Raw genomic sequence first — 17,835 nt, forward strand, 5'->3', positions numbered from 1 at the left:
TGTCTGCCCTAGTCCTTTGATGCACGCTTGAGATTGCTGTGGACGATATCAAAGATTTCTGTTAGCCTTTCCACCTTTGTCCTAGGGTCGAACGCACTAGTTGCGGACCCCGAGGTCACCTGATCGTACAAAGCAGCGGGCAACCGCGGCTCCCTGCCCTGCATCAGGAAAGCTGACCGAATCCCGTCAAGTCCGTCTGTGTTGAGCTCGTCCCACGAACTTTTATGCTATATGGTCTTCACGGTCCTCTTGGTCCTGTCGGTAGGATTTTATTGTGGACAGTACGGGGCGATATATTATATTGGAGCTCTACACCCAGGGACCCCAGAAAAGCCTTGAAGCTACGGCTTGTAAATTGTACCCCATTGTTGCACCCGAACTTTCTGGGTACCCCGAACCTACTCAGAATCCTCTTTCGGAATGCGGTCTGCAGTTGTGCCGTCATGGCCCTCCTGAGAGGGACCAATTCCAACCACTTTGAAAAAGCATCACGGAACACCAATAGCATTGTCTTACCACGATTCGAGCTTTTAAGGGGCCCGATGAAATCCGCGCATCTGCTACCTGCCTCGTCAGCATTTGTCAAACCGCTTTGAGCTGCTCGCCATTGAATTTTAGGCAGATTTTGCAGCACTTCATTTACTTGGCGGCGTCTCGGAACATACCCGGCCAGTAGTACCTCTGGGCTCACCTCGATATTGGGCGTGGGAGCGTCATGACATTCCCGCAATACGCTCTGCCGTTGACCACTGGCCACGCATAACTTTTAAGGAATGTAGTCCTCGTCGTCCATCCGATGGCCCAAATGCATATATAGCTGCCCATTTTCTTCGGCATAGTCTGGAAACTTGGCTGGATCGTCGGTAATCCTGGCACGCATACTCCCAACCAATTTGCAGGGGGCCTCGGCCACAACTGCCTTCTGACAGGTCTCCAGAGGATGCCTCGATAGTGCGTCGGCCACGACATTGAGCTTCCCTCGACGGTATTGAACGACAAATTGGAACTGTTGCAGTGTTCTAGTGCCCATTGCCCATCCTACCTGACCAGCGTAGACCTGTCGCTGCAACTCTACTCGCACTCAAGTAATTCATCCCCAGGATGACGTAGTCTAGCATCGAGGGCATGATGATTATCAACGTGCTGACAGCTTTCGCCGCTAGGCCAACGTCTAACCTGAAGACTTTTCCTATTTCGAGGGTAGACCCATTTGGCCGCCTGATGCGCTCCTGTACGTCTCTTCCCCGAATCGCCCACTTGTGTACGCAAGCATCGAGTGGCCCCGGTATCGATGGTAGCAGGCATCGATCGCCCACCAATCTCCACCGTAGCGACGATTTGGCCTTTACTGTGGGTGTTCTACTTCCACCGCCAGCTGGGTCAGCTGTGGCAACGTGGAGAAATCTTGCCGACGCACGTAAGGCTTGTGTTCGGGAGCGGCAATTTCGTTGATCCGGTGCAACTCCTGCGCCGGTTTGTATCTGGCGTGATGCATCAGAGCTCTCAGCTCTATCAGGTATTCCTGGAATTCCTTCCCCACGAGTTGCCTGCAGGACCGGATTTCCTCCTCAAGCCTTTCAAAGTAGCGTGGAGGCAGGACACTGACCATGGCACATCTCTAAGACCACTTCTTGTCGACCACCCTGTCGCAGAATAATTCACTCATTGCCCGTGGCAATCTATTGAGAGCGATACCATACGTGATGGCGCACTCCTCCAGGTCCTTCAAGAAACCAAGGGGGTCGGAGCGGCCATCATATCTCATGCCCCACTTCCGCACTTGTTCCGGAACGTTTGCGAAAGGCCACCTCCGACTGAGAATATGGCTGGGGAGTGTAGGGGACATTACTTGCCTTATAAGAGGTTCGCCCCACCACTTCGTTGACCGCGGTTGCTCGGCTCTTCGCGTCGATTTCAAAAAAGTCCTCAGCCACGAAAAGCACTTAATATTTTTCAAACTTTGACCATCCTTCCTTTATTATTATTATTACTATTTATTATTATTATTTTCCTTTTCCCTTTTGTTTTATTATTATCAATCATTATTATTATGGAGCTCTCTCCTTTTTTTCCGGTCGGTTTCTTCACACAAAAAAAAAAATATAAATAATCCACTTTCTTTTTTTTGCGATTTTAAGTCCACGTTTATTTAAATCTTTAAGCACCGATTTTTTTTGTTTTCCACTCTCTAAAACACACCGTTGTCGTTGCCTTCGCCGACCGAACTGACGAAATCAGTTTTCCGCTGCGACGTCATAGCGGCGCTTTGATGTTGACCGCGGCGCCATTTGTGCTCACGTGTGCAAGCGTGGTCTCGGCGTCGCCCGTCCGGCGCGAGCACGCTGTACTTTTCGACCGTCCGTTATCTTCTCGCTGCTTTTAGAGCTCGATTCTGCACACATTTTTGTTGCCTAGAACATAGGGTGTAAAGCGCACTTGCTAGGGTGTGCTCGACTACCTAATACCCTAGATTTGCATTTCACCCATCCTTAGCCTCCTAGTCCCTGCTCGGGTGCCACTTGTAAAGGAGCTACTGGCCGGGGTACGACTCTCAGTCTTACCAGGTCCAGCGAGTTACAAGAAATTTATAAATTCGCTGGGAAGGTGAGCTTAAAAGGGGGAAACAATAAGTGCTTCACCAAATCTTGCTTCTGTTATTCCCACAATTTTTACTAACGGGCCGTGTCCCCACCACCTACACTAGTGGGCCGTGGCCTCGCAACAACTGTTCCCACTCTAGGACAAATAGGGATATCCGGGAATAAAAGAAGTAACAAGTTTCCTTCACTAATCTCATTGTATTCACTTTTATTCACTTTTTCACTTTTTCGTTAATCACTACAATTATTATCAATCATGTAGTTCCTAAACTAAGACCCTGCCGCACTGCTTTGGAGCGCTAGCTCAACACTTTTCGTTTCGTCGGTCGATCTCTCGTCGCACGTCTAATCACCCTGCTGCTCGATCTAAAAGTGCCGGCTCGCTCGCAGGCGAGCCGGGCGCCTGCCTCGGTCGCTCAACTTCGGCGCGAGCTTTCGCAACTTCGCTTCGTAGCTTTCGCTCTTCAACGCGCTCTCAAAGGCGGTTTTGAGCAACCGATCAAGATTATATTATAGATTATAGATTTTTCTATAGGTAATTCCTTAAATCTAGTGTCTTTTTCAAAATAATGTCGTTTTCCGATAGTTTGGTCTTTCTGTGTTCCGTTTTGGCTATATTGAATATTTCGCATTAATTTATAATATTTTGCATCAATTTTTGGTGATAATGGTAGTGATATTTTTCTTTAAGAAGGTCTGTAACTTTTTCTGTACCTGGATGCAATAAGTCATTATGACTTTTAAGGAAGATTTTCTTGAAGTGTGCATAGGTTTATTTTGTTTAGTAGATTTCATTACTGTAAGTAATTATTTTGATATACGCGTTTTGGAAAAACTGAAACCAGCTTCATTATGGAAGTAAATTACACTTTTCTTAGTCCATAAATATTTTTTAATTAATTTTGATAATACTGCTTTAATGGCAATATTACTGGCATCTGTGGCTATTGAGAATTGATTCTGGTAATCAATTCGGCGCCATCGCCTCAACTTGATGTACTACTGCTGAAATTATTTTAAAGAAATCAATTAAAAGGCAGTGCGTTGGTAGTGGCTTTAAGTTCAGCATTGGATCAGCATTAAGCTTATATAACCTGGTTCGCATTTAAAGAATTGTTCATAGAAACACCAGCCGCCATGTTTTTAAATATGCTGACAAACCGACCGACTGATGGCGAGAGTCTCGCAATCCATGCAACCCGCATGGTTACTGAACTAACGATGAAATGGCGCCAAATGGAAGCGGAAGAAATTGCTGTCTGCGTGACTCTTGCATTGATAGCAAGATTTGATAACCGACTGCAGCGTTTAAGTTTTACATGAAATGTTCGAACCAGAGGCGATTTACGGTCCGAATTAAAAGCGTTCACTTTTAATAAAAGGAAAAGTGGCTTTGTGCAGTAACAATCTGAATCCTAAACGGCAAAAGCAATCATCAATAGAATGTTATTTTTGTGGAAAAACTGGGACATAAAATGTTTGAATGCAGACTCAGAAAACAACAACATCACGATACGAATGACAAAGAAAGACATAGCAGACAAGATGAACAACAACGTGGAAAATCAAGTGGAACCTGCCACAAGTGCGGAAACCGGGGTCACATATCTACCCTATGTACACAGAAGGAAGCTGATCCGACAAAGGCGGGTGGAGCAGTGCAGCCTTGCAGTACCTTAGGGATACATGAACCATAGAAGCCGCATTTTTATACCCTTGCAGAGGGTATTATAATTTTGTCGCGAAATGTGTAACGCATAGAAGGAGACATCTCCGACCCCATAAAGTATATATATTCTAGCATCATCATCAACAGCCGAGTCGATAGAGCCATGTCCGTCTGTCCGTCTGTCTTCTTCTATGCGAACTAGTCTCTCAGTTTTAAAGCTGTCTTAATGAAATTTTGCAGAAGTCCCTCTTTCTGTTGCACGGAGCACATATGCCGAAACCAGCTGGATCGGACCACTATATCATATAGCTGTCATAGGAACGATCGGTCGAAAATTAAGTTTTTGTAAGAAAAAACATTTTGTTTATCAAGATATTATGACCAAACTCGGCATTTATTAGTTTTACTATGCTCCTCATATATATGCAAAATCCTATTAAGATCGGACCACTATATCATATAGCTGCTATAGAAACGATCGGACAAAAATTAAGTTGTATGAAAAAACATTTTGTTTTTAAAGAAATCTTGATCAAACTCGGCATTTATTAGTTTTACTATACTCCTCATATATATGCAAAATCCTAATAAGATCGGACCATTATATCATATAGCTGCCATAGGAACGATCGGTCGAAAATTAAGTTTTTGTATGAACAAATATTTTGTTTTTCAAGATATCTTGACTAAACTCGGCATTTATTAGTTTTACTATGCTCCTCATATATGTATATGCAAAATCCTATTGAGATCGGACCACTATATCATATAGCTGCCATAGGAGTGAAAATATAGTTTTTGTATGAACAAATATTTTGTTTTTCAAGATATCTTGACCAAAGCACTTTTGCATTATGAAAAGGTTGGGTCTGCAGGGGTATTCGATTTTCGGCGTGCCGAAGATAGCCTTTATTTGTCGTTGAAGTCACCTGTGATTCCGGAGCAGAATGCTAACTGATGAAAGAAAAGCTAAGTATTAAATTCTCTGGTATTGATACTGTCTTGAGGGACAAGATAAAATAAAACTTTATTTATTGTTGGCAAAGTACTCAAATAGTTTTATAAATGGTATTCCATGTACGAAAATTAGATTAATTGATGCAAGAAAAACAGTTCAAAGAAGGCCATATCGATTGAGTCTATGCGAGCGAGATTTCGAGAAAACTTGATGAGCTGTTGAATTGCAATATAATAAGACCAAGCTGTTCACCTTATGCGAGCCCTGGATTATTAATTAGAAAAAAAATTGTTCGGATAGACTTTGTGTTGACTATAGAGAGCTAAATTCAAATACAATCGCAGATAAATACCCGCTGCCACTTATACAGGATCAAATAAATAGACTTCGAGGAGTTAACTATGGCTAGTGGATACTATCAAATTCCCTCAAATGCAGATTCTATTGAGTATACAGCGTATGTGACGCTAGATGGCCAATATGAATTTTTGTCTATGCCATCCGGGATTAAAAACGCGCCCTCTGTTTTTCAACGCTTAGTAATACAGGCGGTCGGGGATCTGGCGACTTCTTATGTTATCGTCTATAGGCATGACATCAGGATAACTGCTGCAACATAATGTGAGGCGTTAGAAAGATTAGAGATTGTTCTAAATATCCTGACAGAGGCTGGGTTTTCGTTCAACATTACAAAGTGTTCTTTCTTAAAAACATTGGTTCAATATTTAGGCTTCATGTTAGTGCTGGTGAAATTCGTCGGAACCCTCAGAAAATTGTAGCGTCGACTGCTCTTCCGCCTACGCAGTCAGTCACATCACTTATGCAATTTATTGGATTGTCATCTTACTGATTAACCAGTCCTTGTTATTTTTGACCCAAATTATCCAATTGAATTGCATACAGATGCAGGTTGCAGTGGATACGGTGCAATTTTACTACACAAAATTAATAATAAGCCCCTGGTAATAGAATACTATAGAAGAGTCGAGATACCACTCGTATGAATTGGAATCTTTAGGAGCTGTAAACGTCATTAAACATTTTCGACACTATTTGTTGGGTAGAAACTTTATTGTTTATGCAGACTGTAACTCACTAAAGGCGTCAAGAAATAAACAAGCTTTGACCCCTAGAGCGCAGCGCTGGTGCGCTTATTTGTAGTCATTTACATTCGACATTCAGTACAGAGAAGGGAAAAGAAAGGCCCATATTGACTTTTCGTCGAGAAATCCTATCTTTCCAAAGACTACTTCTGCTGTTAAGGCGATATTTCAAGCAATTGGCTCATTGCACAACTCAGACATGGCCGAAATTGTGAGTAAATTGCATGAAGTTCTTCACCGGAGAATATAGAGAAATGGCAGTACACGCTGTTTACCAGTGGTGCCGCGTTCTTTCAGATGGTCCGTTATAAACCAAGACACTCGATAAAGTTTACGATTTTTACTGGCTTGAGAATACGTCAAAATATATCAGAAAATTTGCTGACAACTGCATCACTTACAAAATGTCAGGCTGAACTGCATCCAATCCCGAAAGTCAATATTCCTTGGCACACTATCCACATCGACATAACTGAGAAATTGAGTGGCAAGAGTGACTAAAAAGAGTACGTTATTGTTTAAGTAGAAGCGTTTACCAATTTTGTCTTTCTATATCATACCCTTTAATTAGACAGTAAGAATTCTATAAATGCTGTTCCATCCGCTGCTTCGTTGTGTGGAGTACCAAACCGAATAATAGCTGACCAGGGAAGGTGTTTAACGGGAGCAAAACTGGAACGCAGTCTAGGAGAGGTGCATATGGCACAACTAACCGTGTGACAAAGGGAAGTTCTCCAGAAATGCTATTTGGAAAGCTACCACGCCCTTTTGAGGATTACATCCACCTAGTGACATAGAAAATGAGATTGATCTGTCAAACGTAAGAGCACTAGCGGAAAAGAATATTTTAGCTAATGCAGTTTATGACAAAGAACGATTTGATAAAAATTATGCAAAAGTACTTAGACACAAAGTTGGAGATTTTGTATTATTTAAAAGCGAAAAGAAGCATCAAACCAAGTTATGTCCATGTTGAAGTTTCTTAAGAATGTGAAGAACACCAATAAGGGTGAAAGAAGTTAAACTGCTGGCCAAAGGAAACGACAAAGTACGTCAGCCATGTAATATAATGCAAGCACAAGTGCAAAATATAGTGATGTTTGTTTTGATCATGGCGTGTGGGGCATTTGATTGATTTGAAAAATAAAAACCAAACAGAATGATAAAGACTATGTTAAAAAATGATTTGAGGAGGCTTGGTACTATTTTGCGAAATTGTTAAATTGATAAGACTTTATGAATTAAGAAATTAAGATTTGCGTTTGCTGTGGAAATATTTGTTGGCAATAAAAAAATATAATAAAAACAATTAAAAACATAAGAGCAACTTGAATTATGGTCTTTTGTACACGAGGTCGTGTCGGTTCATACGTAATGTCTGTGTGGTTGCACGTGGAATGTCTGTGTGGTTGCACGTGGAGTGTCTGTGTGATTCCACATGGAATGTCTAAATATTTGGTAGTTCACAATGATTGGGAATTGCGATTCCCGGCGAATGTTATAGAAGCATTATTGTCTAACTAAACTTAACTAACTCGACGCATAGCATCGAGGCCTTCGAAGAGCCCCAGCTTGATGTAAATGTAATCTTAAGAGCGAAATTTATGCAATTGCTTCGCAGAGCAAGTGCTTTAAGATAAAACCAAATAAAACAATCGTTACAACGAAGAGCGCCAGCTTGATGTAAATGTAATCTTGGTTGCATTGCCAGACAACGTGTTTCAGTGATTTGAAAATGGGTTTTGAGACCGATCGGATGGTGAACAAAAAACTTTCATACAAACGTTTTTCGCTAATTAAACACATTTATGGGATATTTATAATCGATGAAACACGTATTTATTAACTTTTTATGTCGAGCTCTGAAAATAACAATATCGGAAAACACTTAAAACCACAAAAAAAATGTTAGTATCACACGTTCCACCGCGGAAGATTGGATTTTGCCAATGCGACCTGCCCTTGGGGTAAATTGATCATAAGTTGTTCTTTTCAGGTTTTGTTTTCCAACAAGTCTTTAGGAAAATTCATTTGACACGTTTAATACTTTTTATAATGGGATATCAAATTTTTATCCTGGCGCACATACTTAGAGAAATGTGTGGAAATTAGCCGGAAAACGTTATTGAAATTGTGGAAGTTTGCCGGAAAGTAGTATTTAAACATTTTGCAAAACCTATTATTTTATATAACAGTGCACAGATCGGATCCTACCAACAAAGTATTTTTCCATCTTTTTATGTGTATATCTATATATTAAGTAGAATTAAATAAAATTAAGTAGAATTAATCTTCGGAAACCGCACTTATTATTTCTTTATGTAATATGTAGTTGCAACTAAAAATCTATATTTTCAGGTTGCGTGGACCGACGTTCGTTTGGACTTTCAATTTAAAGAGCAAAGAACGGGATAGCAAATGGACCTTGGCTGGAGTTTGCTTACTTTTGCAGACATAAAACCTTAAATAACCTTACAAATTAATAATTTGATTTTTCTGTACGTTAATGTAATACCACAATAAATATTCAATTCTACGTAAGTAAAATGCGTAATAGTTTTTTTTATTTATGCCCGTTCCTTAATTCTGGCTTAAAATATCTTTGTGTAAAAAGAAAGCAAAATTTTTTTCTAAATTATGATTTTTTGATATACGATGTGTGTGTGCACTACTGTGTTTTCCATTCAAATTGCTCCATTCAAATGTACAAATGTTATGACTGTGAACAGTCAACAAGAATCCAGGACTAATGCTGAATTCTTTACTCTCCAGCCACTTTCCTCACATTCACACCGTTCGGCCGGAGAATACGAGGTAAACTAAGTACCATTCTGCCTTTCAGCATCGATGACACTGTCCCGTCTCCTGATCCTAATACTCTTTCTATACGCTCAAGTGCATTTAAGCTATGCAATGCTAAAAAAATAAAAATGAAATTGGTAAATTAATTAAAGTGTAATCGGCAAAAGAAAAATAATTTATTATAATAGTCAATATAATTTTTGTTGATTTTAAATAGTATGGTCGGTAAAAAAATGGTCAGCCGAGGGTTAAGCTTGAAGAGCATGGGGAAATGTGAGCGCTGATGAGTGAATACAAATATACATATTTGTGCACATATATTTGCTTCTGTTAAAAATCTTTTATGTTGTTTCTGTTTCAGCTAGTATTTGAGCGAAGTGTAGGTAGAATCAAAGATGATAAGTATTCACCAGACTGGCACGGCCATAAACTTATTGATCTGAGCTCAGCAGGTGCGAATGTCAGTTTGGCTTATCGGTGCCAAAATAAGAAAATATAATCAAAACAAACTGTACGGACTTATATATATTCCTCGATGAAAGGCCTAAAAATAAACTATTTTTGTTTCTTTTTATATATATGTAGAACAATATATATATAGGTATAAACATTTTTTTTTTCACTGAACTTGCACGTTGTTTAAAGTGGGCCCTAATAAATGCACTTTGAGCAAGCCTTTGAAATTTTCACACAAAATTTAATAAACTAATTTTAACAGAAATTTTCAGAAATCTAAACGTTCCGGCCAACTAATGGGCGATGTCTTATGGGCTGCTGACCAACTGCGCTTCATTGGGGTAAAAAAACTACTCCGTCTTCCGGATTCCAGACTTTGGAAACGGCGCCTTGTCACTTATTTTAGCTTGCAGCACCAAAACAATGGTATATTTGTTCAAGAAGAAATTTTTGTATCACAACTGATGTGAATTTCTTCATGGGCTGAAACCAATGATACTTGCTGAAGTGATCTAAAACTATTAACAATGCTTTTGCTTCTAGGGTATGGCCCAAGCAGGTCAAATGAAATGGTCTGCAAGTTGCGATGTGAGCACCCATAGGTGGCCGAAGGGTATAATTTGGAGCATTAGTTTCTTTACATATCTCGCTGTTTGGTATGTATTCACGTACATATTTAGCTAATCCTGGCTAGAACAAATTTCTGCAAATTGTATCAATAGTTTTTGTCATGCCAGCGTGAGACGACGTTATGCACCCATAGTTTCCACGAAGGACTTTCTTGTGTCTAATCTCCTCTCGAATTTTCGGTGCGAACAATAACTTATCAACGATTTTTATGCCCGGAACCAGTCAAATTCTGGAAAAATTTGTCTTTAATTTGTACATAGCTAGCGCCCATAAATATATCGGACTTAAGAGATATTACAGGATCCATGTCTAATTGAGCGATTTTATTCTCGGGCAACCGAGACAAAGCGTCGGGAACAATGCCTTCTTTGCCTTTCCGCAAAATTTAAATTGTTGTAGTCTAAAAACCTATCGTGCCACTGTACCCGATATATTTTGCTGACGCATAAACCAAAGCAAACTTGAATGGTCGGTAACAATTTTAAATTCATAGAATTCCAAATAATATCGTAATTTTCCGATGGCTGCTAGGCATTCACGCTCGGTAACATTATAGTTTCGCTGAGCCGGGTTTAATTTTTTTGATATGAAAGCAATTGGTTGTTCTTTATTATCTTCAGACATCTGTAGTAATGCCAAATGCCAATGCCAAAATCACTGGCGTCCCAATGTAAGAATTTTTTTTTCTTAAAATCAGTATTTTTTAAAACAAGCGAGTAAATTAGCACTGTTTTTAAGTTGTCCATTGTGGTCTGTGCTTCAGGGGTCCACTCAAACTTTCTGTTTGTCGATATAATGATAAGTTCGGAAACTCCTCGAACGAAAACTCCTAGAAATCCTCGAACTTTCTTAAATTGTTTTTGCGGCAGCCAATTACAATACAAGCTACATTTTCCGGATTTGTGCAAATACCTCCGCTTCCTATCAAGTTCGAAACTGCTCAGCGATCATCTAAATAACCAGATACACAATAGCGCAGATCAGAAGAAAAGTTACAAAGGCCAAAGGGCATGACCTTAAATTGATAAAGCGTTTTTTCGGAGACAGTAAAAGCAGTGAGAGGCTTTGAATCCTCAGATAGTACAATCTGCCGATAGGCGTCCTTCAAATCCAGTTTCGAAATTATATTTGCCTTAGGTAGCCGCGAAAAAACGCCATCGATGCTCGGCAGACGGTAAGCATCTTTTTATGTGGCGTCATTCAGTCTTCAAGTATCCAGGCAAAGGCGAACCTTGTTGGGTTTAAGGACGAGTCGCATAGGCGAGCTCCAGGCGCATACCGACGGCTCATTAACTTCAAGCTGCAACATTCGAACGATTTTTGCATATATCAATTTTTCTACGGCCGGACTTGCAGGGTAGAATCATTGTTTCACTGGACGTTCGTCTCCTATATCTACATGGTGTTGGATCAATGTTGTGCGGCCTAATCTATCAGAAGCGTCGAGGAAGAACTGCCTTACTACGTGTAGTTGTTGCGTTTGCATCGATTTTAGCTCTACAGTTTTATAATGCTTGCCGCAACTCAAAGGCTCTCCAAAAATCACAACCCAAAATTAGACTGGATTATAGAAGGAATCACATACAGTTTCAAGGGTTTGGTAGCCGATTTATACTGCATAATAGCTTCAAGTACTCCGATGACTGTCTGACTATGACCATCTGCTGTTCTGACATGCGATTTAATAAGCTTAAATTTCGGCATAGCGTAAAGCCTATGCAGCTAATATTCAAAGTTAAAAATGACACTTCTGTATAGCTGCGCATATCGGTGATTTGGCAAAAAACTGTCGAAGCTATAAGCTTGCTAAATTTCTTAATTTTTGAATTGTAATTTTTCAAGCGCTGGGTACGCTGAGAAATACTGTTTTTATATACGGCGGTCAGCAAGGCAATTTTCCCACAGGTTCTCTTGGGTTTCGCAGTTCCAAAATTTACCTCTACGAATTACTGTAAAGTCAAGATCTGTATGTTCTGAATTGTTTACTTCAGATTCATTGAAAGAATCTTCTACTTGACGACGGCCTATAGTCCTGGATTTATTATTACCATCAGTGCGACAACTGAGCTCATGAAGTAAATTCTCGTTCATCTGGACCAATCTACGTAATGGCCAACTGTCGTCATGAAACGACTCAAAAGGTTCCCCAGAATTTTGCTTTCTAGCTCTTACCAGTTTTTATACCCTGAACCCATTAAAAATGGGGTATATTGTATTTGTGCAAAATACAAATTTATGTAACAGGCAGAAGGAAGCATCTCCGACCCCAAAAAGTATATATATTCTTGATCAGCAGCAATAGCCAATAGCGCACCACCTGCACTAACGGGCCATGGCCTTGCACCACCTGCACTAGCGGGCCGAGGCCTCGCACCAACTACACTAGCGGGCCGTGTCCTCGCACCAACTACACTATCGGGCCGTAGCCTCGCAACAACTGTTCCCACTGTAGGACAAATATGGATATCCGGGAATAAAATAAGTAACAGGTTTCCTTCATTAATCTCATTGTATTCACTTTTATTCACTTATTCGTTAATCACTACCCATATTATCAATCATGTAGTTCCTAAACTAAGACCCTGCCGCACTGCTTTGGAGCGCTAGCTTAACACTTTTCGTTTCGTCGGTCGATCTCTCGTCGCACGTCTAATCACCCTGCTGCTCGATCTAAAAGTGCCGGATCGCTCACAGGCGAGCCGGGCGCCTGCCTCGGTCGCTCAACTTCGGCGCGAGCTTTTGCAACTTCGCTTCGTAGCTTTCGCTCTTCACCGCGCTCTCAAAGGCGGTTTTGAGCAACCGATCAAGCACGCACGGTTGGTGCGGCGGCCGGCGGTTAAATTCAATTCATCGGAACATTGCATTTACTGTTCTTATTACTAATACAATGCTTATATACCATACAATGCTTATAGCCTATAGCTATAATTATGCGGTCAGTTTAAGTTGTGCTTTCCTGGCCCTTTGATGCGGAATTGTCGTATTTGCATAGGTTAATTTTTTTTTTCTTCTTAAACTTGGATTTGTAATATCTGATTTTTCTACCTCTAAAAGTCTAATTGTTTACTTGAATAGGTTAGTAGTTATAGATTTTTCTATAGGTAATTCCTTAAATCTAGTGTCTTTTTCAAAATATTGTCGTTTTCCGATAGTTTGGTCTTTCTATGTTCCGTTTTAGCTATATTGAATATTTCGATCAATTTTTGGTGATAATGGAAGTGTATACAGTGTATACAATATGTTAAGTGGTCATAAGCTCAATGTCAAAGTTAGAGTATCAAGCGCATTGTTTACAAAATACAACTACCGCCAAGTGCCGTAATATGATCAGCCACTTATGTGTGGACTGGCCTGCAGCGTGAGATCTGCAGGGTAAGCACTATGACGTTTTGACCGTTCGGTCCCAAGCGCATTCCAATGTATATGCCTTCTGCATGTACATATAACAACATATATACAAATACATATGGCATGCTATGTACTCCCGTTCTGCCGATGCTTTGAGCGGCAGAACTCCAATTTCTAGTATGTACTTTAGGCTAAGTCCATTTTAAATAAAGAGAGACGATTCATTCTGAATCTGACAAACAAGCGAACCAGACTTTATATTCCTATATGGCGACCGTGACATGGTCACGCAAAACGCAGTGAGTAGAGTGTGATGAGTGCAAAGCGAAGCGGTGTGGTAAAAAGACTTAAGGCCAGAAAGGCAGAATTGTTGAAGCTGTTAAACAGCAAAAATGTCATAAGTTGGGACAACTCGGTTAAGCTACATGCCGAAGTCGAACACATAAAAAACTTACTTTCAACACGCAAATGTCAAACACCAGCCGCGCACACATCCACCTACCCTGATATCAAAAATATTGCAAAGCAAAAATTGATCCAACCACCCAAATTAAAGGAGATTCCGAAGCTGAAGAAGACCTGCCCTAATGACTGCGAGGGACCGTTAAACTCACCTCACTGTGAGTACACCTGTGCAGCCTGCACCGGTGCCCCAACACAGAAGCAGTAACAACCTGTGCAGCCAGCACCGGTCCCGTCTGACGCACCCAGTCAGGCCAAAGATAAGTGAATCGACAGCGCTTCCAAGAGCGCATATTTTTTTTCCAGTGCACTGCGTTGCATATTTTTTTTATATATTATAAAATACTAATGTACAATTGAGCGACATTTAAGGTTGCCCGATAAGCGTATGGCCTGAAAACCATACAAAATATAGGCAGGAAAAATTGTAAATTCACCTGCGAGTGAATAATAAAAAGAAAAGACATATAGCCAAAGGGCAATATAAAGACAAATAAAATAAAATTAAGTTAAAAAAAAAAACAATTGTTTAAGACTTGCCATATGCAGTAAATTGAATTGTAAAACAAAAAAATAATAATTTCAATATAATACACAAAAATTATGGATATACATATATATATATAAATATAAAAGTAAAAAAATAAAAAAAAAAAACATAATATTTTTTAATTTAAACGAATGAATAATACGATTAGTAAAACGGCAGACATAAATAATATAATACCTTATGATAAATTGGCGTATTACAAAATGCCTTTAATAGAATCTAAAACGGTGGATTCCACTGCTAACGTAATTAATAAAGTAGAATCCAGTAATGTAGGTCTGACCAACACATTGTTAATAATTATCGTTGCTATTTTCAGCGCAAACTTAATTTTTAAACTGTACAAGTTACACAATAAATGTTTGCGAAAAAAATATATGAGCAAGGCTAACGATCTAGATAAAACTTAGAAAACCAAAAAAAAAATTTTAACAAAAGCCGCTACATCGATTATTGTTAGTAATGTCTTGAACAGTATATTAATGAATTAAAAAAAGAAAATAAATTAATGTCAACAAAAAGTTTATTAAAGAATATATATATTATATATATGTTTCCATTATTAAGCAACAACGTTCTCAGTTTGATAGATCATTTAAGTGCTTCAATAAAAGTGCACTAATATCAAACCAAACAAAGATAAAACATGTTCGAGTTCTAGTAGAATCATACAACAAAGTCCGTGACATTGTAAACAACAATGAACGTAGGTTAAGCGATTTACATTTAACACAATCAATTGACATGTTAAAAAGGCTGCTTGAAAATATTAGACACATTTCGGAAAGACATCATTTTTAAATATTCGTTCCAAATGCGCTAAATACACCAGCAACATTCCAAATCACTAATTTAATGGAATCAGAACTTGAACAAAAGCAAGAACAAATCGAAATAGTCGGCATGGCCCAATCACCAGTAGATTTTCTTAAGTTAGCCTCATCGCTCTTACCAGAGTTTGATGGCAAGGCAGAAAATTTCAAAAGCTTCATAGATGCTCTGAATCTGGTAGATTCTCTAAAAGTAACACACGAAGCACTTGCTGTAAGTCTTATTAAGACAAAACTAAAAGGCCATGCCAGGAACCTAAACTTCTAAACTTACAACAAAAGAGCAAAACGGCCAATCAATATACCCAAGAGGTTGAAAAATTGACTAAGTCTCTAGAAGGAGCTTATATCAGTGATGGTTTGTCACCTGATTTAGCTAATAAGTACAGCACAACACTTGCTGTCAAAGCTATGACTCAGAACTGCTCCACTGATAAGGCAAAACTTATCGTGCAGGCAGGTACATTCAGTAAAATGAATGATGCCATTTCAAAGTTTGTTAACAGTTGCACAGACGCAACTGGTCAAACAAACACTGTTCTACACTACCGACAACGACAAAATTACATTAATAATAGAGGTGGTCGTGGTAATCGCGGAAGAGGCTATTACCAATATAATAATGTGAGAGTAGCACAAAACAGTTCGGAAAACTCTCAAAACCCTTTAAGTACCACACAATAATAAATAAAACATATTCAATAAATTTTAATCTCAATATCTTTGAAAATTTGGTAACAATGTTACAAAAACAATTTTAACATTTTTAATCGATACTGGTGCAGACATTTCAATTCTTAAAATTAATTCTGATCACTTCGATACAATTTCTGAAGATAAAACTATAAATATTCAAGGAATAGGCCAAGGGCTTATAAAGTCCCAAGGCACTACTCTAATAGATCTTCAATTCAAACAATATACAATTCCACACGAATTTAACATAGTAAATGCAAACTTCGCAATACCTTGTGATGGAATTATAGGCATCGATTTTATAAAAAAATTTAATTGCTTACTAGATTTCAAACCAACTGAAGACTGGTTTATAATTCGACCTCGAATTCCAATTTATGTTCCAATAACATACAATTCTGGTACTAACTCACTAATTCTACCAGCATGATCTGAAGTGATAAGAAATATAAAAATCGATTCGAAAGATAATTTCTGTTGGTTATATAATGTTTTTAAAGTGGAACTAAACAGGAAACTGAACCGGATTAATAGGTTTTTCTTTTTATTACGCATCTGTACGTCTACATTGTTCGGTAGTTCATAAGCGACAGAAAATGGTAAACTTAAGAATAAGAATAAGCAGTAAGCAAAACAAAAGACTAAAGTGTGACCAGGATTCAAATATTAGTTGTTGCCGAAAAACTTATGCATATTTCAATACTCCTTCTCAACAATTACATACTTGAAAACTTATTAATAACAATTCATTTCATTAATACATTTTACATGCTTGTTCTTTTGCAAATTTTTAGTTAGTACATCGGCAATAATATCATTAGAACCTATATATTTAACATCTATTTCGTTCTTAGAATATAGCTCGCGTACATGGTGAAACTTTATGTCGATGTGCTTACTACGTTTATGTAAAATTGGATTTTTAGCTAAGCACTGTGCGCTTTGATTATCGCAATACAATAAAATAGGCTTGGTTTCAATAAATCCCATTTCAAGCAACAATTTTTTAATATATGTTGCTTCCCTTGCTGCGGTAGATAAGGCAATATATTCGGCTTCAGTGCTGCTTAACGCCACCAGACTTTGTTTCTTCGATTCCCACGAAATCGCGCTGCCTGCACCTATAATGACATATCCACTATATGATTTTCGATCTGCAGCATCGTTCGCCCAGTCTGTGTCGACGTATCCATAGATCTGCTTGCCAGTATCCTGATAATGAAGTCTCATATTAGCCGTGCCTTTTCGCTACCGAATGTAGTATGTCCGGCCTGGTTGTTATGGCTAAATACATCAAAGAACCTATCAATGATTGGTAACTCTTTTCATTAACCATCTCGCAGTTGACGTCATCACATTTGACTTGGTGACCTGCATCCAGTGGTGTAGCTACAGGCCTACACGTTGACATGCCCCAAGTATGTAGCATTTGTTCCACATACTGCTTGTGGCCGATTGTTATGCTTCCAGTCTCCCCTTCGCGCTCAATTTCAATGCCCAAGTAATGGTTGAGCTGGCCGCCATCAACAATGTCGAATTCCCTGGCCATGGACGCTTTGATTTTCAACAATTCGTTATTATTTGAGCTGGCAAGTAAAATATCATCAACATAAACTGCAATTATATTAATTTTACCTTGCCCATTGCGTATATATACACAGGGCTCGCTGACACATGGAGCATCGCTGACGAATCCGTCCGGTTGTTTCATATAAACTTCCTCTGAAAGCT

General features: G+C 39.1%; 1 protein-coding gene across 1 annotated transcript in view; it reads left to right on the forward strand.

Moving 5' to 3' along the window:
• LOC115768126 (dynein beta chain, ciliary) overlaps nucleotides 1–17,835 on the forward strand; it is a 294,885-nt gene that overhangs the window by 265,510 nt on the left and 11,540 nt on the right. The window contains exon 9 of the mRNA XM_030712620.1: nucleotides 8,689–8,867. Coding sequence (XP_030568480.1) covers nucleotides 8,689–8,788 — 100 coding nt within the window. The 3' untranslated portion in view covers nucleotides 8,789–8,867. The remainder of the gene's footprint in view (nucleotides 1–8,688; nucleotides 8,868–17,835) is intronic.

Source organism: Drosophila novamexicana, unplaced genomic scaffold (assembly GCF_003285875.2).
Source record: "Drosophila novamexicana strain 15010-1031.04,08,12 unplaced genomic scaffold, DnovRS2.1 tig00001689-arrow-arrow-pilon, whole genome shotgun sequence".
Lineage (NCBI taxonomy): Eukaryota > Metazoa > Arthropoda > Insecta > Diptera > Drosophilidae > Drosophila > Drosophila novamexicana.